The sequence below is a fragment of the Hippocampus bargibanti genome, linkage group LG22 (genome assembly GCF_051943395.1).
Source record: "Hippocampus bargibanti isolate YZ-2025 linkage group LG22, ASM5194339v1, whole genome shotgun sequence".
Classification (NCBI taxonomy): Eukaryota; Metazoa; Chordata; class Actinopteri; order Syngnathiformes; family Syngnathidae; genus Hippocampus; species Hippocampus bargibanti.
Genome location: NC_142755.1, coordinates 151,206 through 173,051, shown reverse-complemented (window position 1 = coordinate 173,051; position 21,846 = coordinate 151,206). Strand labels below are relative to the sequence as shown.

Below are 21,846 nucleotides of genomic sequence, written 5' to 3'. Positions count from 1 at the left end.
CGCGTGTGTAGAGTGTGTGTGTGTGCAATTGCATGGAGGTGACTGACCCGACAGTGAAGTACTGCCTCATTTCCTGTCGTCGGGATCGCATGATGGCTTTGTACTCTCCGATGCGCAGCTTCTTTCCGTCCACCAGGCAGGTGCGCTTGGGCCTGGGCTTGTACTTGTAGTCGGGGTACTTCTCCAGATGCTGCTTGCTGAGGCGCGCCTGCTCCTCGTAGTACGGCTGCTTCTCCAGGTTGCTCATGGCTTTCCAGCGCGAGCCTTGCAAACGGCAATTGATGGGCCCCCCATTAATTCCCACCGCCATTTGCATTTTACTCACAAATACTTTGGACCAAATTGGTGCCTATCCTTCTTGTCGTGGATCGGAACGAAGCCATCTGATGTGTGTGTGTGTGTGTGTGTGTGTGAGTGTGTGTGTGTCATCTTGGCGTCGGAGCGCCGTCTCGTTTCTGCTCTGAATTTGCGCCGGGCTACTGGATGTTTAATGGCTGAAAGCTGTCAGCGCTGGGCCCTTCTCATCTGTTCTGCGATCTGTTAGCAATTGAGGTCGAGGGGGGGGGAAGGGGGGCTTATTAAAAGCAGATTTGCCCGGGTTGTAAAACGCTTAGGAGCTCTTTAAAATGTCAAGGCCCATCCCGCCGGTCCCGAAGAAATGTCAGGCGGCGGCGCGCTGCTTGTTTCATGCATCATGAATCATCTCATCATTTGTCCACCGACGTTGACGGCGCGTCGCCGCTTGGAAGGAAAGGACTGCGAGTGTTGCTTTTTCCCATTGAAGATGGACGCTTTTGGGTTCATGTCGTCTTTGACCGGCCGAAACCTAAATGGCCCAAAATGTCTTGAAAGTCAATGAAAAGAAGAGCAAAGTGAGAGTCGGGTCCCAGTGGTCCTTGTCCGTCCCATCCTGTCCATTTAGGGTGAGGGTCCTTTCCTGGACATCTTTCAAACTTGTCTCCAAAGTCATCGTCTCTTTGGCTTTTGACCGGACAGGACTTGATGTCGCTTTCGGCGTCTTGTGCTTTCTTTCTACCGTCTTGAATGGATTGTTTTCCTGTTTATTGTTGCAGTGGCTCCACCTCCAGCACTTTGTACACAACGGCGGTTGTTCGAAGTGCTCAATAAAGAAAGCAAGCCTAAGTTCACCTGCTCTGATTGGTCAACGTCCAACCTGTGGCGGTGCTCTTCAATCCAGTCTGAAATGATTGATCCGCAACTGGCTTGAAATCAGTTTCTGTCAATTGTGTCTGTTTACATTTCGTTGCGGGCTTTTGTAAAATGGTTGTGCGAGACAAACCGAAAGGAGCGAGCGCGTGCGTGCGTGCGTGCGTGCTTGTACCGAGTATTTTGCTGATGTTGGAGTTGTGCATGTCGGGGAAGGCTTGCAGAATCTTCCTGCGCTCGTCCTTGGCCCACACCATGAAGGCGTTCATGGGCCGCTTGATGTGAGGTTCGCCGCTGCCGCGACCGCGAGCCTCGCGGAATATCCGAGAGTCCGACACGCTCGGGGAGCCTGCAAAAACAAAAACAAAAAAAAAAAGACACGTGAGAATTTAAGGGCAGGCGGACAGGCGGCCGTTCAGATTTTTCCCCTTTCCGCAGAGAGACCACGACGCTAATTGAAACTCCGAGTGTCAAAACCTCAAGTTGGCGCCACCGTCACTATTTTAGCAATAGTGCCTTGTGTCGCGACGTGTCACCGGCAAAAGGCGCACCCCCCCTCGCCCCCGCTTTTGGCGTTTTTCTGGCTTACCGTCAGAGTCGCCGCTCATGCTGAAGTCCAGCATGGCGTGGCTGAACTTGTCCTCGGCCTGCTGCTTCAGTTGTTGGCTCAAACTCTCCAAAGCCGCCTTGTCCTGCACACACCAGGCCTGGGGGGAGTCAGCGGGCTTTGGGGGTGGATTTTCTCCGGGTGCTCTCCCGTTTCCCTCCCACATTCCCCAAAAAAATCTGTTTGCGGAAGACTGAAAATTGTCCCTCGGTGCGAACGCGGCTGTTCAAGGTTGTTTGTTTGACCCCACCTGCGTCCCGAGGACAGCCGGGCTGGGCCCCCGCCGCCCCCCCGCGAGGCTTATCATGCACGGATGGATTAGGAGAGTGAGTGAGTGAGTGAGTGAGAGTGGCTCCGCAATCAAGCTAATTGTCCCAAAAAGCATCCACTGGCACGTTTTGAAGGCTCTGGCTTTGGATGTTGACGACCATTTTGGATTTGCGGCCACCTGCGAGCGCCGCCGCATTAGAGGCGACATGGAGGTGGCACCGCGCGCCCCCTGGGTGTTTATTGCAGCCAATAAAAGCCTGATTTACGGCGCATTTACATGCTTAATGTGTGCCGGAACTTGACGCCGCAAAGCCATCAACAAGAAGAAACAAATCAACCGTTTAATGAGACGATGGCGGGTGGGAAGCCCCCAGCCGCTGTTGTCCTTCCCAAAAGTCTCCATTTCGACGGGAGCGGAACAAAGCTTGCCGAGACAAATGCTCATCGTGTTGAGAGCCGACGCGTCTCATTGTTGCCGATTACTTTGCATTTGCGCAATTGGCCTTGAATGGGGAAGCCAAACATTGATCGCTCTCCACTCGTCTCGCCGCAGATTTGGAAGAATTATCTGCGTGTCAAACCGCTGATCGGACTTCATTGCAGAGGGGGGATAAAAAGAACATCATGTCTTGCACACGCTCACGTATGAAGATTAAGAGATGCCACACACCCCCCCGGCGTGCAGTTTTTTTGTATGGGATGGGGGGCGGGGGGTGAACAGGGAGACGGAGTGGATGGCGGCCTAGTCTGACATTAAGCCCCCGCGCCGAACACCACAAAAGTGGATTGAGCGGCTGACGCGGGCGCGACACACAAAGTAGCGACAAAACTAATCCCTCCCGGAGTGTCAGAGATGACTCTGTTGTCGCCCGAGCTTGACGCGTTGGGGGGGCACAAAGCCAGCAAGGGGGGAGACGGGCGGGCAGAAAGGGGAAATCATCGCAGGCGTCGCTTTGAATTCGGGCAGCGGGACCAAATGCTAGCCAGTGACGGCCCCAAAGCATTTCATTCTTCCTCCACTAGATGGCAGAAGCGACATAATTCAACTCTGACTTGGACACGGAGACGTCTTTTTGTTGACATTTTCTGGGGGGGGGGGGGCACTGTATGTCAGTTATCAATATTTGGCTTTATTTGAAGGTAGAAGGCGCTTATCCGAGCCTCCAATCTTCTATCGAGTTTGCGGAAATCATCCAAGCATTTCTGCGCGGCCGTTGGAAACAAAAAGCATGCGTTTACCTTATCCGAGCGTCCGTTGTTGAGTCCGAGGCCGCTGACGGCGTCCAGCGCTTGCTGCTCCCGCTTGAGCTGCTCCTTCATCTGGCGGGCCTCGGCGAAGGCCTTGGTCACCGCCTCGTGGTCGTTCAGGTAGGCGCCCGAAGACAGCGACGACAGCAAGTCTGCTGAGACGCCAACAAACAAGCGCAACATTATCACCATGATGATGATGATGATGATTATTTGTCTATTTTTTGATGTAGCAGGAGACGGGGGGGCGGAGGGGGGCTGTGTTTGGACTTGAACGTCATTGCCATTTGGCGCCGTGCGTTTACGTTGAAGGGAAAAGGCAGGAGTTTTTTCAGCCAGAATAAATCTTGCTTTTAGCCACGAGGTAAAGACGTTAGCATACACTGGAGCGGGGGGGCGTGTGAGTCAGGATGACCCCCTCAAACTGCTTCAAGCGGCCTCCATCCATACGTGCCTTCCTTGCGACTGAAGCATGTAGCAATGTGCATTCAGCAAAAAAGAAAGAAAAGCCTTTGCGATGTTGACTGACAATCGGAGGGCGTCCGCGTCCAGAGGAGCGCAACCTGGACGCAAAGTTCCCGCCAACAAAGCGCCTCTGCTGCTTGATGGGGCCTTTATCTGCGCTAAGCCCCCCCCCCAAACCCCAACCCCCCTTTAGCCCCCACCCCCCCGCCCGGCGCTAATGCCATCTCAGGCTACATTACTGGCATCAGATTGGTAATGACAGCGCTGTCAACTCTTTTTTTTTTTTTTTACAAGTCGGGGAAATCGAGATGTGAAAGGAGCCGAAAGAAGGAAGGGAGGAAGGAAGGAAGGGAGGAAGGGAGGGAGGGAGGAAGGAAGGGAGGAAGGGAGGGAGGAAGGGGTTGGAATCGGTTGACACTCAATTTTAATCTCAATTTAAAAAAAGAGCGAGGGGGGGAGGTGTTTCTTCTCCACTTTATTGTGTGCGTTTGTGTTGCAATGACAGTGAAGCCAAGCATCCAGACGACTGCATGTGACCCAGATCGAGGGGGAGGGGGGGGGAGGGAGGGAGGGAGGGAGGGAGGCTTCCTTTTCACTCACACACATTTTCTCCTTTGACAAATTCTCCCGACAGGCCAATCGCATTTTGGACCACCAAAGCGCTCCCGACAGAACAGTCGCAAAGTGTGTGTGTGTGTGTGTGTGTGAGCGGAAGAGGGAGGCTTTCGGGAGGGTGACAAATACTCACCCCCCCCCCCCCCCCCCCCCCCCCAAAAAAAAAAAAAAAAAAAAAAAAGGGATTTGAAATAGAAGGCAGTGACAGGCCTTCAATTTCACTTGAGATGGGAAGATTGATAGGCAGCGAGAGAAAGAGAAAGAGAGAAATGTGCCGGCGGCTCTGTCGGCCCAGAAAATGACGTCTGCAACTAAGTTGACACCTTCACGGAGCGCAATCCCCTTCCTTAAGCGTGACCACCATTTTCTTTGGCGCTCCTATTTTTTGCACTTGAAGGTCCACCAATGCCCCATTTGTAAGCTGTTTTCATGTTTGGGAAGTCGCGGACCTCAGAAGCCTTTCTATTCCGCGACCGTTTCCCTTTTAGACTCACTATTTTAAATAAGCAGGGTGAAAAATGGCTTCCTCTTGCGCAAAGATGTCTGACACATAAAACACCAGCGTTAAGTTCACAAATCGGACCTGAGCAAAAATGACGACGAGCCCCGTTTGACCGCCACGTCCCGCCAACAAACCCGCGGCCGCATCAAAACCAGCGCATCGCGCCGCTTTTCCAATTTGTCGGGCCCTCGCAATCCCCTTTGAAGCGCCAACAAGAAGCCTAATACGCCGGAGCGCTAAATGCGCCGGTGACCTCCTCAACTGGCCGGCAACAGATGGGGGCATCGGCGTGGCAACGGCGGCTCATCACAAAAGCATGGGAATATTCCACGGGGGATCGGGCACAAACTTTAAACACTGTAATCCATCCCATGCCCCCCCCGAACAAAAAACATGTGGGACTGCAAATCCACTAATCTGATATTAAATCCTCAGATTTGTTGAAAAACAGTGAGATTAGCCAAGAAGTCAGATGAAGGGGGGCTGGTGGGTGGGGGGGGGGGGTTGACGGCCTATTGCACATGTCATTGTGTCATTAGCGCTGAGTGTTTGCGCTGTCCCGGCTCATGTAAGAGGCTTGTCTAATCTCATTGGCGATACCTCCTGTCTGTCATACGTGCCTTGCTTTATTATCCCCCCCACAAAATAAAATAAAAAAAGAGAAGGGTGTTAATCCCCCATCCATCTTTGGACCCTCCCCCATCTCCACTTCATGTCGCTTTCAGTCACTAATAAACACATAACAATGCAGCAGTGCCCCCAAGGCAAATAGTGACACGGAGGAGGGAGGGAAAAAAACACACAACCGGCACACAAACACACTAATTATAGCCTGTTACATATGTGAAGTATTTGAACTATCGGCGCGGCGTGAAAAATGGATTAAGCGCACAAAACGGTGATTCATTGATGTGATATTTGAGGTGCGCGTGTGAGGGCGCATCTGGTCGGGGATGATTACGCCACACCACAATGGCGCCGCTCGCTTGCGAGCAAAGCTAAGCTAAGCGCTGCTATTTCCGTCCGTTTGGGGGGCCTGCGGCACCGCCGGGATTGGCGCAGAAAAAGAAATCAATCAATACGGATTCAACGCTGCGTGGCGGCGTCAAATCCTTCTGTTGTCATGTTTTTAGCAATTGTTGGATTAGAATTGTCACTTGTTATTGCCCCCCCCCCCCCATCCTCATTTTTTTTCCAGTAAACGGCAATTAAAAGTATCATTTCGACTGTGCACCCGTGAGGTACACAAACAACTGCAACAAAATCGTTTTTTTTTCCGTGAGTGTGACGAGGACAAGTGAAGGATGAGCCATTAGCATTAGCATTTGAAATTTTGGAATTAGCATTAGCGGGAGAAATCCCGACACTGTGGTCCAAATGTGGTCAGTGTCATCAATGACAATTGTTTCATCCGTTTTACTCAAGCACTTTAAGCACTCGGCGCCTCTTCCACAATGCGTGCAATGCTAGAAAAGAGGGATAGATATAGATAGAGAGAGATATATATTTTTTAGAAAACTAGATTTGTTTCTTGGCTTCTATTGTTCATAGTGGACAACTGTCATGATTGAGCCACAAGGATGAGTGCGTGCAGATTCCTTGGTGATCATTGTCTGCTCGATGAGCGAATAATCCACCGGTAGTGAAAAATGATTGTCATTATCAAAGCTCTTCAAATCATTGCAAAAGTTGCTTGAAACCAAGATGTTTGTTCATTGCATGGCCCTTTGTAACGGCAAATGTTCAGAAACCAAGGTCATAGTTTCCATTGAAGCAAATGGAAATGCAATCAATCTGTGCCAGCCCTAAAAGTCACTTCTACTTTTTTGAAAGCAGCAGGTGCGAAAAGTATGATGTCTTGTGTTTTATCACAAAACATCTATCTATCTGTATATATATATATATATTTTTTTTTGCATGCACTGTCACCATTGTCATTGAAATGAATGTTCTCTCCATATTAGTTGTGAGCGAGCGTTTTACAAATTTTGTCAAGACTGCGTTGCGATGCTTGGCGAAGGTCGGCTTTGAGCGGAAGCGGCCCCGCCCGGCGTTTCTTAGTCAGTTTGATGGAAAGGGCGCGGACCCACCTATGGAGCTGACTCTGGCCGGAGGTCCCCCGACGCCGGCGGGGGCCACGCTGTGCTTCAAGGAACCGGGGGGCCCCAGCTTGGCGGCTGCGGCGGCGGCTGCGGCGGCGTGGACCTGTGGGGAAGTTGGGGGGGAGTTGGGTGACTTGCTGTCGGATGCCTTCGGCCTGGCCGACAGGTTCAGTGGCTGAGCGCCCTCACTGTCCTGCAAAAAGCAAAACAGCAGAGTGTCGCCCGCCGTGACTACCAATTGGGCGGCGGGAGGCCGGACGGATGCCCCGACCGCCTCAAGGTGGGGCGAGTGGGTCCTTCCCGTCCCGTCCCGTCCCGTCCCGACCGCTGACGTTGTCATGCAAAGTTCCGAGCGCGAGCGACCGTTGCGCGCATGCCGCATGCAGGCGGGCCAGCAGGCGGGCCAGCAGGCCTTCCATTCCTTCAGGCCATACCCCCCCCCCCCCCGCCCCCCCACAGAATAGACAGTGGCCATTTGTTTTTCTTGTACAGCAACGAGTCCAATTGCTGCTCAGGCCGAGCCTCAAAACAAGGCGCCGGATTCAAATCCTGTGGTGGGGGGGGGGGCGGGGCATCTCCACTCATTAAGCCTGATGAGCCTCTCACAACTCAATTAAGTCCGCCCCCTCCCCCTCCACCTCGCATGGGCACAAGGCGCCATTTTGGAAGAGGATGCGCTGAGGCCTAACCGGATTGTCCTTCATTAGAGGAGGGGGGAGGGGGGTCCTCCCCCACCCAAAAAAAGATGCCTTTAGTGAGACGAAGAGCCGAGGAGAGTCGGGGGGGGGGGGGGGGGCATAGGAAGCGAGCGAGGATCTTGTCAATCCTGACCCGTATTATGGCAGGCTTTGGCGTGGGGAAATGCCTTTGAATCGTTCTTACAAATAACATGGTGCCTCTTGTGCAGTGTATAAGGGGGGAGGGGGGGGGGGTCTTCCTCCATGAGCCAAATCCCATGGTGGGAAGGTGGCCAACCTGCATGATGCCACCATGGAGGAATTAGTTGAGACAGCCTTGGACCCACTTGTTGTGTGCCACCCACCGGCGGGCGTGGGCGTGGGCGTGGGGGGTGACGTTGTTCAACAAGCTGAAAGTCAAAGTGGGCGGGGGGGGGGCATGTGGCCTTTGGTGTCTCGCTCTCAGACTTCGACACCAAAACGCGGACGTCTTCTAATTACGATGAGGATTTTTTATTTTTTTTGTGGCAGCCATATGCGGAAGGATTGCGTGGACATTTGGTCTCTGCATTGGAAATATGATTTAGATGATGCTTGGATTCTTTTGGGATCATTTTGGGTGGCTTGAAATGAGGGTGACGCAGGGGGGGCCGTGTTGTACCCTCCAATTTTCGGTGTAGTTTTTTGTGTCATGGGCATTTACACAGCAAAAACGCTGCATTTACAGCATTCAGAATTGGCTACTTTTGCAGGATTTATGTCTTTATTTGTTTGTTGATCTGGAATCTGCCCATATTTATTTATTCATTTATCGATCTGTTTATTTATTTATTTATTTGTGCATGTATGCATTTATTTAGTAGTTTGTTTTGTTGTTGTTGTTGAAAGCAAATGTGTCCGTTTTTGTCACGACACTAAAATCATATCAGCATGGCGCCATTTGCAAATGAAGGTTTGGGTTCAGCATTTGAATCGGCGTCTTCTTGATGATCGCTTGATGACAACCGAAGCCATTACAACTCGCACAATAACAAAAGGAAATATCTCCAAAAGCTAACAAGAAACACTAAAAAGTGGACCTTTTGTTTTTGAAATGGGGATGAAAAGTCCATTTCTTGACGCGTGCGAGCGATGAAAACAGTGTCACCTCGAATCAGAAGGCCGCACGTATGCCGCAGTGATTTGTGCTTGTGTGCCACGGCTTTGCCTCGGTCGACACGTGCACGTGCGCGTGCGCGCACGTGTCTCACCCCGGGGTAAAAGCACTTTAGCCACGTGCGCCTCGGTCCAAACAGCTGTGAGCAAAGGCAGGCGGCGGCTCTCCAAATGACTCCAGACGCGGCCCACGGGGGGAAGGCCACCTCTGAAATATACATGGCACTCGCCCGGAGAGAAAGCCAGCGAGAGAGAAAGCCGCTAAAGAAGGGAGGGGGGAGGGGGGGGGGGCGTAGGCGCAGCGGTCACTTGGCCATTTGGGCTCCGCGGGGCCCGCCGGGGTTCAGGCGCATGTCAGATGCGGCGCTTGAGGGGTCAGCCCAAGTCCATATATATGCTAATAGGGCGGGCGGGCGGACGGGGCGCCATGTTTGCGCCGCCCATGATGGAAGTCGCCACAATCGGGCCACTTGTTCACGTGCGCGCGCGTGCGCGGATGGCTGGTCAAGGTCCCGAAGGCTGGAGCGCAAAATCTCCTTGAATTCCTCCATTGTGGCCAGCTGAGAAAAGGGCCCAAACGGCAAAACGGTCCACGCCGCGTCGCGTCGGCCTCGCCTGACTTGCTGAGGTTTTAATCAGTAACGGTGATCGGTTGATAAAAGGAGGGGGGGGGGGGGTGACCAGGCGGGGGTGGGGGGGGCAAGCTCCAAACAACAGCCAGGGAACCGTGCGCACGACACAAACGTCACCCAAGTGGTGCTGTAACGCTCGAAAAGGGCAACGTTGGCGTTGACGTGATCATTTTGTTGCCGACTGACTTCTTCTTTGGTATTTGCTGTCGTCGCTGTGTTGCCAGGCCTCTTTTTGTCACCGCGTTGTTTCCGAGTCGCGCGACAAAAAGAAGCTCACGTTTTCAGCGTTTTGCGCGCACGGAATCCGCTTTGGCTTTGGATGACGGACGGCATCCGGATAGCCCTCGGAAGATGGCTTGCTCTATTTTTTGGGGGCAAGTCCGCCGCCCCCCAGCGGGCGTCCGGCCGTCGGGCGACGGCGCCTGTTTTTCTGGCGTTACCCCGCAAGCGCCTTCTTTGCCGCCGCGCTTACCTTGCTCTTGTTTGGCTGCGGGGAGCTTCGGCCCTTGTCGGCGTGCGCGTCGGCGGGCGGGGAACGCGCGCCCGGGTTGGCTTGCGACGCCAGGCCGTGCTGCTTGGCCCCGGGGGAGACCTGCATGGCCGCCAGCTGAGCCGCGTACAACTGCTGCAGCGTCAGGAGAGAAAAAAAAAAAAAAAAAACAGAAGAAGAAGAAGAAGAGGGGAAGGGGCCACATGAATAAATGAGGAGCGGCGCAAACAAAAAAGAAGAAGAGCTTGGCGAAAAAGCCCAAGAAGAGAGAGGCCATTAGTGGTTAGCTTGCTCGCGCCACACAGAAAGGGACATCGTCGCCTCCTCATCCCCACGGGAACACCGCTAACAGCCTCTCTTGACAGGCCTCGCCGACGTCCCCTCCAGGTGCGGCGCTGCGCAGAAAGGGAAAAGCGTCGGAGATATCGAGGTCAGGCCGTGCGCGTCGCTCAAGGTGAAAAGGCCCAAAATGTAAAAGCCGCCACGTCAACGACGAAGACGAAGACGAAGACAAAGACGCTTTATTTGCTTTTGAATGAAATCAGCTTGAAGGAAAGTAGCTTTCCGCCATGATGGACGCACGGAAGGAAACGTTGACACCAAACGCTGCCCGGAAAGACGCTCTTTTCCAACGACAACTTGGAAAAGCTCGTCGCAGTTGCGCGAGTCTTCTTTCAAGTGACTTCAGACAAATCTCTGACTTGCCGCCAACCGGCAGATGTTTTTTTTGTTGTTAATAGTTAGGATTGTTATTGATTTGCCATTTCCATTTTGTGGAAGGCAAGCCAGCATCCAGTTTGTTTTTTTTGTTGTTTTTGTCTCTAGTTGAACTTGCGTCCTTCTGTCGGGGTTTGGCGTCCGGCCATCGGCGTCAAACAAAAGCTGCTTGATGCAAACGGCCCGAGGAAAAGACGCCACTTTTCTCTTTCTCCATCTTTTCTGGCCGTTCTCGCCGCTCGCCGTCTTCATGCGCACGTTTGTCTCTCTTTAGACAAACAAGACGAGTGAGTCAATCGTGCTGGCGTGCGAAGGGGGAGGGACGGGGGGGAGTATTTGAACGGGGACTAATCTGCTGTCTGTCACCGACAATATTCACTGCGAGATTGTCAAGGCAGTAAAAAGAAGAGAGCGGCGCAAGCTGCCACTCAGCGGCTGACATGTTGCTACATATACTGTATGCTGGAAGTAGGTAGGTAGGTAGGTGGGATGCAACGTTCATAACCAGCAAAGTTATGAAAGGAAAGAAAAAAGTAGAAATTGCTGCACCCTCTTTGTACCCCCAAGAACCTCCAAGCTGGAGAACGCGTCTTCAAGGCCCACTTGAGTGACTTTTCCAGTCAACAGACAAGTTGTGCGCGGCGCTTCTCGATCTGACCCGAGAGTGGCGGGCATCCCAACACGGATGGGAGCAAGTGTTACGCTCAAACGTCGCTAGCGCCGCGCGCGCGATGGGCGTGGTCGGCTCGGTCCGCGGACGAAGGTCGACCCGCCGAGATCCCATCAGCCCGGCTTCAATGAAGCGCTCTGTGTGGCTCAGCGCTCACTGAAGGGGGCCCCACTTCACCCTCCCGCCAGTCACACCCACCGGCAGCCAGTGTGCATGTGTGTGTGCGCGTGTGCGTGTGTGTGTGTGTGTGTGTGCCCTGCCATATTCGGACCAGTGCTTCAAAGGCCGCTTTATTCGCGTCCCGAATTGAGTTCCATTACAAGGCCAGCTCCCGTCACTCAAAGCTTGCTCAATGGGCCGGCGTGCAATCTCACACACACACACACACACACACACACACACACACACACACACACACACACACACACACACACACACACACACACACACACACACTACAGAGGACCACCTCCGAGTACGCCCAAAGCGTCGCCACAGCGGCGTGCATGTCAACAAACGGGAAGTGACAGCGCAAAGCCCCCTGGGGTGACTGCAGGAGCACGGGCGGGGTGACACACACACACACACACACACACACACACAAATGAGAGGGTTGGGGGAGGCAATGGTAGTTGTTGGATGAGAATCAGGCATTTGAAATGTCACTCCACAGACATGCGCGTGTGCACGTGTGACGCGTTTGAACTGTGACAGCCATCTTGGATGTCTTTCTTTCTTTCTTTTTCTTGTGATCCTTTTTAGCACGTGTGAGTGCGCACACTCGGAGCCCGCAAGGCGACGTGAAAATGGACGTGAAATTGTCGGGGCCAAAATATGGACTTGAAGTGTCTTTTTGGCCACAAGAGGGGGGCAAATGATTAGAGCGTCTGAAAAATCCATCTTTAGCTTTTTGTCCTTGTGTCTTTTTGTCTGTCCCCCGACTTCGTCCCCTCCCCCGGTCCCTCTGCCTGCCTGTTGCCCGCCTGGCGTCCATTTCTCCGGTGTACGGCGCCGTAATCCAGGACAATATGTTGCAACATCTGCCTCTCCATATGACGCCTGACCCGCCCCCCCCCCCCCATATGCGCTAAGTGCGTTTCTATCTGCGGGTCTGGTTTGTCCTTCCCGGCGCATTTTTGTGGATCATATCAATAATATCAAGGGTCAATAAGGGAGGCGGATTAAACCAGTCTAAATGCACAATTTCACACTCACCCCCCCCCCCCCCCCTTTCAGATTAAGATGCTAAATGGCAACCTTGTCCACTCGGTTGCCTTGAAAAATCAACGTTAAGCTGCGGTTGAGTGTGACAGCGGGCTTCCATTTCTCCTCACGCCCAAAAGAGCTTTAAATCGTTAGCAGATTAATACCATTTTTTTTTCTCTCTCTCTTCGAAAAGGAAAGCACTCAATGGATACATTCTTGTGATGATTGTATCTTTCAAAGTGAGCGATGGGGGGTGGGGGGGGCTGTTCTGCTGTGATTTTCCCGCTTTCAATGCGATCCAACGGCGGCGAGCTTTTCCCCGTCCTCCATTTGCGCACGTTGATTTGATGCCTCGCAGACGACAGCGTGAGCAATATAGCGCCACGGATGATGATGGCGCGTGGGTTGTCGTCATCACCGCAAAATCACGTTAGGACAAATTGCGATCAAGTTGTGATAACCCCCCCCCCCCACTCGCCGCTTTAGTATTTAAGCGCAATTGCGCAAGCATGTAAAAATGGCATCAATGGCGTCCGTCAAAAATTGAGCTATTTACAATGACTGGAGGTTCAAATGTTTTTACATTGCTATGGCAACCAACAGACCGAGCCCCCCCTTCTTAAATCGAGAGAAATCCTCCCGTGTTTAGATTTGGCAATCCCGGGCAAATCTCTGACAAAGCCTTAATCTCCATGTGAGTGTGTGTGTGTGAAACGATGGATCTTTTTTGGGGGAGTCGCGGGGGTGGACAAAATGGAGATTTGAAGTGATTCGGAACATATGGGCAGCTAGATTGCCGCCGTGATCTGAGGACATCATTCCAGGGCTGCAAACGCACACGCACACACACACACACGGGCCGGGTGAGACGGAAATGGTGTGTGTGAAGCGTTGCCGCAGCTTTGCTATTTGTCCCCGCCGCGCCTCTCATTTGAGCGCGGCGTTTAGACGGCAGCGTGAGTGACGCGTGTCAAGGCAGCTGTCAATATCTGATCTGGTTACCTGGAGCTGAAGGGGCCCGAGGCCGGGCGCGGCGGCGGCGGCGGCGGCTGCTGCCGCCATTGTGGTGGGGATGAGCTGCAGCGGGTACGGCTCACCTGTTGGAAAAGAAAATCAGCACTTGAGTCATCAAGCGCTTGATCACATGATCACGCGGTCAATTAAAACAACAGGAGCGTGAGGAGTTTTTAAAATAGGTGGATTTTGTTATTGGCCAGCAAAAACGCATCCGGTCTTCTACGGCGTTTGTTTAGAAGTACTCAAATTATTTGTTGAAATTCATGAAAAAAAATAGACAACAAAATCATAATACTGGGACTGGAAAGGTCATAAAAAATGGTCTTTTCATAACAATGAGAAACGTTTGTACTTCTTCTCTGATGGCTTGCTTTTCTCATTAGCAGATGGTTTTATCGTACAGGAAACGCGGTCGCAAATGCTTTTTTTTTTTCATCTGTGGAAGCATGCGTGCGTGCAGCATCCACTCTTTTTGAAAACATAGCGCCGTCAATCAAGTGTTTTCCCAACTATGGCAAAGACTAATGGCTGCAATTTTGTGTTTTGTCTGTTTGCAGGATCGGCAGCGCACGCCAAGGTCAACTTGGATTGGAATGAGACTGGATTGCCCTTTCTCCGTCTGGCAGTGGAGAAATTGACATTTCACAGCAGCAAAGTTCTGAAAGGAAGATACGAGGAATGAAAGAAGACATGAAGCCTTGAAGGTAAGGCCTGATTTTCATCAAGTGTGACTGTCGTTGCTTAGTTGTTTCAATTCCCGTTTGCGCCCCCATTTTGAAAATCATCCCCCGCCCGCCCGCCCCCATTTTCAAGCGCTCATGTTTTCCCTTTCAAAGTAAAGCCACGCTAGGGTTCACTGGTAGCTTTCAATGTCTAGTTTTCCTCCTTGGCCCCAGTCCTCGAACGCCCCGCCCCTCCCCCCTGCCCGTCCGGCCCCCTTTTTCCACTTTGCTTTAATTCGGTAGGCTTAATTCTTAGCATGGCGTTAGCAAAAGTTTCAAACAAGACTTGAGGCGTCATGAAGTCATTCGCTGTCATTACCGAAGTTATTGGAGAACTGAAAATATGACGTCCAGCGCCATTCTCAAATGTGTTTGGGTTTTGTTTTGTTTTGTCATGCTTGTGTGGAGAGAAAATGCCCGTCAGACCTCCAGCAATGCTTTCCCCCCTTCCACGCGGGGGCGCCATTTCCCTTTTTGTCCATGTTAGCACATTGTTCCAGCTTCAGCACTCTATCAACCAAGACGTACTGTATGTATTGCGTTGTATTTTGGAAAGCCGCCCTCATTTCAAGCTCATCTAACTCCAGGCCCATATCATTTAGGAATGAACTCTTTTGTCTGATGAAAGAAGATAGTCTCAGGTTTCTAATGCTGCATTGAATGTTTGAGTCCTGAAATTCAAGTGACAATGACAATAACCCTGGCACTGGAGTGGACATATTTTTGCACGTCGTCCGGCACTGAATGAGTTAAGAGCAAAGCAAAGAGGCGGAGAAGGTCCTCCGCCACCTCCGGCGATCGTTGTTATCTGCAGCGTGCGTCTTCAAGTCGCTGTTGTTACATAGCTTCGTATTTCCAGGGCCGATGCTAATTTGCCTTCCGTTAGCATGAAGCTAACAGACTGCGCTGGCCGGCTCGAAGCTAGCTCGCTTTTAACTTTGCTTCCTTTGCGTGTCGCTCGTGAGTGAGAAAGGCTGTTTAGTTGGCAAGCGTGCGGGAGGGCTCGGCCGTGTCCAAATGCGCTTCGGCTCTCCGCGAGCGAGATTTTGCGTCCGGGAAGAAGAAATGCAAGGCCGCCATTGGACCGCAGCTCGAGGTGGGCTTCAAAGCCGCGGGTGGCCACTATTAAAATCGAGCAAACTTGTCGGGGAAGCCGCGAAATGCGCCACTGTTTTGGTTTTTTCCTTTGAGATTGGGGGAGGGGGGCGCACTCGCTTCCTATTTGCGTGGCTATGAAATGCATCCGTGCGTGGGCTGAGTTGGAAAGCCGTTTTGGCGGCGGCCCGTGTTAGCGTGAAGACAACCTGGGGCAGGTCACATGACCACCACCCCCCGCGCAGCGTTTTATTCCCAGCATCTCCTGGCGTCTACCCACTTGTCTCTTTCTCTCTTTCTCTCCCGTTCTGGCGGTAAACAACACACAGCCGGGGCGTCATCGCCCAAAAAGAAATTCGTAAAATAACAATTTTAAAAAACGGCATGTTCCTTTGATAAATTGCAAAATAGAAGACAAACAGTTGGAGCCAGAAGAAGGAAGGAAGGACAAACGAACGAGCAATTGACGAGCGCTGTGCAAAATCACAGCGTCTCCAGTGGATAAACGCAACCCTTTGCACTTTTTGGCTTGAAGTGAACACCCCCCCCCCCCCCCCCCCCCGCCCCCATCAGCCATTTCCTCATCGCCGTTAATGTTTGCCATGGATGGACGGCACTCACTGCAGCCCGCTTTGTAGTTGAAGCCGGGAGGCATGAGGAAGCCCTGCTGGGCCGCCGCCGCCGCCAAGGTCCGCTGGTCCGGGGGGAACACGGGAATCATCAGCGGCGGGAGTTGGCCCTGGACCTGCTGAGGATGGGGAGGGGGGGGAGAAAATGGGAGAAAATGGGAGACAGCATTTGAGCGCTGCCAAAATTGAACTCGTCATCGTATTGATTAGTTCTCACACACACTTTGTAGCCGTCCCTTTCCTTGCGTTTGAAAGATGGCGTTCTCCCATCGTAGCGTGGGCACGCCGCCACGCGACTTCACGAGGCGACGTTGGATTTGAAAAAGGAGGAACGCCAAAGAAGAAGAAAAAGTCTTGCGATGGGGCGTCTTTGGCAGAGGAGCCAAGGAGAAGAGACGGACGGAGGGACGGACGGACGGACGAGGGAGTCAGAAAAAGTAGGAGACAGATGGTTGCGCAAAGCCCAACGCTGCCAAAAACAAACGCACAAAGGCCCCAGTGTGCGCGCCTGCTTGTGACGGACGCACGGACGCGGCGTTTTTGGAGACGGCAGCGAGGTGACAGAGGGAAAAAAAAGACGCAAGCTGGCGAGAAGAAGACAAGCAGCGGAAGAGAAACGCCCCCGTGCAACCTCCCGAGCGTCGCTCCAAAAAGGCCGTCGGTGGGAAAAGCGCAGCCCGACCTTTGACCCCGCCCTCTTCCCGAGCTTTTTGATGGCGCTGACATGACTGAATAGCATAATAGGCAGGTCAAAGCCGGCCGATGTGGAGAAAATGGATGGCAAATGGCGGCGCCGAGGTATCGTCCCGTCACATCTGAGTGAGACGGGCCACCTCAACTCATTGTTGAGTGGCTAACCCCCCCCCCCGAGGACCCCCTGCCGTCTTCCTGCTAACAACACTGTCATCAAACTCGGGGGAATAGTGCTCGCTTCAAGTGCCTCCTGTTTACACCCAAAAAAACCCCAATAATTACACCGCCATTTTTTTTTGTTGGTTAAGCATAAAGCACACATTTTAGCGCAATGCGAAAGCGGCAGGCGTTCCCGCGCGGCGCTCGGACAAGACCCCCCGCGGGGAGGAATCACAGGCAAAACACTACCGCTTTGCCTTCCGGGCCTAATTGGACATATGCTGGAGTGGAGCCCCTCAAACGCTGTAGGGAGACCAGGAGACAAGGAGGTGTCTCCTCGTCACCTCGCTTTGGCTCTCTTTCTCTGCGTCCTCTTTAATCGGGGGGGAAAAAAAAAGTACAATAGGCAGATGTCGCTTGATCCGACGCATGGGATTCTCCACGATGCCCCCCAAACGGAGAGGAAATCATTCCCGCGCCATATGTGGCTGTAATAATAGCCCGCGTAACAGCTGCAACCAGCGCGCACAAGACAAAAGTCAGCAAACTGCCGGATGCCGACTCGGGACTTGGGCGGGCGGGCGGATTGGACGCCATTCCCCTGGACTAACTCACACGAGCTCATCGGGTGCTAGCTATTAGCCACGCCACCTAGCGTATACCATTGATTGATTAAAAGGAAGGAACGACTGACTTGGAATTTGTCCCTGAGACCAACATGACGCACTTTGTCATCAAGAGACGTTTTTGTTTCTGTTTCTGTAAGAGGGAAGACATTTGTACCCAAAACACATTTGGGAGTTGTGGAACAAGAAGGGCAAAAAGAAAAGGAAAGCGACGCTCGAGGCTCGCATCCATCAGAGAATAATTGACGGCGAGCTTGCAGCGCCGTCGCGGCATCGTGAAGACGCTAATTAACATACGGGCTGCCAAACAGGTTGGTTGGCACGCGGCCCGCTTCGCCACCCCCACCCCAAAAAAATACATGAAGAAAAATCAAAACTACAAGGTAAAGCTAAAAAGATTGGGGAGTAATTAGCTCGATGAATCTAATGCGCCGAACAATAGCTTCCAGCGGCGCACAATATGGCCACATCTGAGCTTGCGAGTAGAAAGATGAATACAAAAAAGCCCCCCCCCCCCCCCCCCCCCCCCCCGCGCTAAAGTGCCAGTCCCTCCGCTCAAATGTGTTGGGCAACCATATGCTGCGGCAATTAATGCTAAACCCTAATGACCTTTTGTTGAACGGGGGACAGAAGCAATCATTCATTTGAAGCCAGCACAGCTTCGGATGACGCTTCTCTCACGTTGTACCATATCTAGCCATCTCGCTAAGCATCTCGCTAGCAATCTATTTATCCATCTATATATCTAGCTACTGTATCTCGTTATCTATCTATCTATCTGTCTAACTAGCTATCTAGCTAGATAGTTATCTATCCTAGATAGCAATCTATCTATCCATCCATCTAGCTAGCTATCTGTCCATCTATCTAGCGATCTAGCTATCTGTCTATCTAGCTAGCTATCTGTCCATCTATCTATCTAGCTATCTAGCTATCTGTCTATCTAGCCATCCATCCATCCATCCATCCATCCATCCGTCCACCCAACGCTGAGCTTGTGACCGCCACAGGTCGGCCAAGTGATTGAGTTAGCTAGCGCGGGTTAGCCGTAATGGGCAGCTTGTTAGCTGCTGTCGCCAGCGCGTCTGGAAAAGCAGTCAAAGCATCAGGTGGGGCTTCAGTCGTTCTGCCCCCCTCCGCCCCCTATTTGGCGTTCTGGCCTCGCTTTGGGAAACGGCGAGCGGGCGCACTTGATGAGATGAAGGAACGAGCTCCAAGTTGAGAGGCGCTAAATGCTCCGGTTTTGCCCTTCATTTGATTCATTAGCCGCCGAGACGTTCCTGCGTTTCATTGCGCGCGTTGGCTTGTATTCTTGACACTCTCCACATCAACCCCAGACGCTCGGCAGGTGAGCCTCTTTCATCCCCGCCGCGCCTCCCAGCGTGGCGGCCACCCAGGGGGGGCCGAGCTTCGCAGACGAGTCAGCTAATTAGAACAAGCGAAGACGAGAGGAAACATGCGCCGGGGTTGGGATTTAACAAGGCTCTCCCTACCCCCACAGCCCAGTAGGGGGTGTGGGAAGGCTTTTGGGCGGGAGAATAGCCTGCCGTATCGTCTTCCGATGCACCGAGTGCCGATCGGTTTCCTCCTGCCGGCATTGACTTCGACCTGGCTTGATATGATCCTGATTTTGTTGAAGATTAGCGTGATGAGGGGCCGAGGCGACGTTTGTGTTGCGTTCCCCGCATCTCTTTTTGGGTTTGTGTGGAAATGCTACGGTTTTAGTTTGGCTCAAAGTTAGCGTGCGTGACTTGACGCGTTGTCACTCTGTGGATTTAGGAGCGGCGGAATGACGGGCCGATCGCTTTTGATGGTGTGCTGTGAAGAACCGGCTTGAATAAAATATGCGCCTCGGCTCGATCGCGGTTGGGGCTCGCTGAACTACAAGTCACACCCGCACCTCTTTGGCCCTCGGAAATACCACGCGTCCAATAATTAGCGATATGAGCACACTTTGTACCGAGAGGGACTGCAATTGACCTCTGATGTCCTCTTATTTCTGACAGCGTTTGTCTAATGGAGCATTAGCGATGCTAATTTGAAGTAAAAAAAAACAAAACAATTAATTAGTCCAACAAATCACATACGAGTCCGTGGCTAACTTCTGGATGCTAATGAGCGCTTCTCCCGCCGAGTACGTGCGTCGAGTGTTCAGCAAACGCCGCAATTGGAAGGCGTTCAGCGGCCTGAATAGTCGTCGCGCATGTAGCGCGCTGGCTTCTGGCGCAATGGAAAAAAAAAGAAAGAAAAGATGTGAAAAAGTAAAGCGGATGTGCGGACAATGAATAATTTGTCTTGCTCTCCGTACCATGTCTGCCTCTCTCCTCTCTTTTTTTCATGAGCTTGATCATTCGTTTCATTTCATCACCTCGTCCAAGTGGACGCTTGAAAGCATTCTTCTGGGCCTTCAAGGGGGGGGCCGGGGGGTTCTGGCCAAACAAAGCCAAGGCGCACACATGCGCACTCCGAACGGCGAGACACAAGAAGGGACAGCTGAACTCGGCCTCGTTAGGGGGAAACGCAATCACGAGGGGCTTATCACACAACACACACCCCCCGCGCGCCCCCCAACATAGCGAACCTGGTGCCCTCGCGCTGGCAGGCCATTGTATTGTGGGATTGCGCCCACAATCTCTTCATGAATGATTAAGCAGCGCCCGTTTGATCACCGCATATCGGGTTTTTTTGGGGGTACCGACACTTTAACGCCGCGGATGGCTCCAGCTGCCCCCCTTTGCTCCCCCCTCCCGAACCCTTCGCCATGTGAGAGGCTATTGTCGGGGGGAGGCTGGGCGGGATTGACGACGCTTGTTTGGGAAAAGGTTGCAAAGTCATGGGAAAAGAGCGCTTTGTCTCGGCGGGGTCGTGAGGGAGTGAATCATGAGCCGACGTGTTTATAGCTGCGCACACACAGCTGCGGCCAACGCTACGCTACGCGTCTAAAACGCGTGCACGGGCAAAACCCCTAAAAATAAAGAATTCAATCAAAGAAAGGGAACAATTAATAATTGAATTCCCACAAAGCAAATAAACACAGCCGCTTGACACCCCCCCCCCTCCCCTCCCCAAAAACAGGCGTGCAAAAGTGATCACAGGGCCCTTTATCTCTGTGTATGGTCGACTCACATGGGGGGGTTACGAGGGGATGTCGATGCATGTGTGCGACTTTGGTCCGGCTGACACAAAGCGACTCTTTCTTGGGTGTCGTCTGCCTTCGGAAAGGCCCGGCCGGCCAGCCCGTTGCTTCCGAGCCACCTGCACCCGCATAGAGGCGCCACTGTGGCACCCGCAAAAGGACAATACGGCCACTCAAGTCGCTTGAGCTCAACCCGGACGGGATTTGCGGCCAAGCAGCGTTCCGAAGTAATAATAATAACCCCTAAGCTTGACTGACAGGCAGAACATTTCCACTAGATGGCAGAAGGTCGGACGGACCATCCGTGGGAGGAACGCGTGCGTCTGAAGGGCCCTCACCTGGATTTGCTGCTGCAGGAGATTGATTTTGTGCTGCTGCTGCAGAAGCTGCTGTTGTTGCCGGGCAATCTAAGTAAAATCAAACAAAACACAACAAGATTAGAATGTCCAAAATACGGACAGGGGTGGCAAAATAGACGTCGTTGCGGCGTGAAGATGCGCTGACGGCGAGCCAAATTGTTGGTGAGGTGACTCGCTCTGCGACCGATTGAAGATTTTTTCTCTTGTGGATTTGAGCACTCTGTCGCGAAGGCGGCGGCGGCGGCGCTGGTCCGCAAGGTCTGGTTGTGGCGACTACCTGGTCCTGCTGTTGCTTGGCCAGCTCCATCTGCTGCCTCTGCTTCTCCATCTGCGAGGCGGCCAGCTTCTTCTGCTCCTCGTGGGCCGCCAGGAGCTGCTCGCGCAGGCTGCTCAGCTGCCCGATCATGCCCATCAGTTGCCGCTCTTTCTCCGCCAGGCTGTCCGACGTACCTGAAGGCCAACGAGGGCAAAAGGGCAAAAAGGGGGGGGGGGGGGGGGGGTTAGGCTCCCTGCTCATCCTTGGAAGCAAACCAAAGGCCTCAATGGCGCGTTTTTAATGCGTCTTGGAGGATTGTGGGAGTCGAGGTCACAAAGGTCAAAGCGCAACCAAGTCGGCTCTGGCGACCCGCGGCTTGTTGCTCTGGCTAATATACGAGCGCTTTGGGGGCTCGGCGTCCCCAAAGCGGAAGGTGTGCGATCAAACCAGATGTGGAGCCTTCTTTTAGTTAGCAAGTTTTAGTCGCGTGCACTTGCCTCTTTGTCTCCGTTGTCTCCGTTTCACATTGAAAAAGTTGAGAAACAACAGAATTTCTGACAACGTGGCCTTTCGTGCGAGACAGAGAAAGAAAGTGTGTCTGCCGTGTGTTTTCCCTGCAGTCAAGCCGCCT

General features: G+C 52.7%; 1 protein-coding gene and 1 long non-coding RNA gene across 12 annotated transcripts in view; one reads left to right on the top strand and one right to left on the bottom strand.

The window, feature by feature from the left end:
• Positions 1-21,846, top strand: part of LOC148881429 (uncharacterized) — a 150,683-nt gene that overhangs the window by 40,136 nt on the left and 88,701 nt on the right. The window contains exon 4 of the long non-coding RNA XR_016113680.1: positions 14,098-14,244. This is a non-coding gene — a long non-coding RNA (uncharacterized LOC148881429). The remainder of the gene's footprint in view (positions 1-14,097; positions 14,245-21,846) is intronic.
• The window catches only part of sox5 (SRY-box transcription factor 5), a 47,994-nt gene that overhangs the window by 2,456 nt on the left and 23,692 nt on the right, over positions 1-21,846 (bottom strand). For 3 of the 11 annotated variants that reach the window (XM_088988891.1, XM_088988885.1, XM_088988896.1), the window contains 10 exons: positions 21,237-21,409; positions 20,939-21,007; positions 15,979-16,105; positions 13,526-13,620; positions 9,913-10,065; positions 6,965-7,169; positions 3,284-3,447; positions 1,757-1,874; positions 1,343-1,516; positions 48-264 (listed from right to left, as the gene is read on the bottom strand). In XM_088988891.1, coding sequence (XP_088845017.1) covers positions 48-264; positions 1,343-1,516; positions 1,757-1,874; positions 3,284-3,447; positions 6,965-7,169; positions 9,913-10,065; positions 13,526-13,620; positions 15,979-16,105; positions 20,939-21,007; positions 21,237-21,409 — 1,495 coding nt within the window. The remainder of the gene's footprint in view (positions 1-47; positions 265-1,342; positions 1,517-1,756; positions 1,875-3,283; positions 3,448-6,964; positions 7,170-9,912; positions 10,066-13,525; positions 13,621-15,978; positions 16,106-20,938; positions 21,008-21,236; positions 21,410-21,846) is intronic. The other 8 variants (XM_088988888.1, XM_088988889.1, XM_088988887.1 and 5 more) reach the window with 8 other exon arrangements.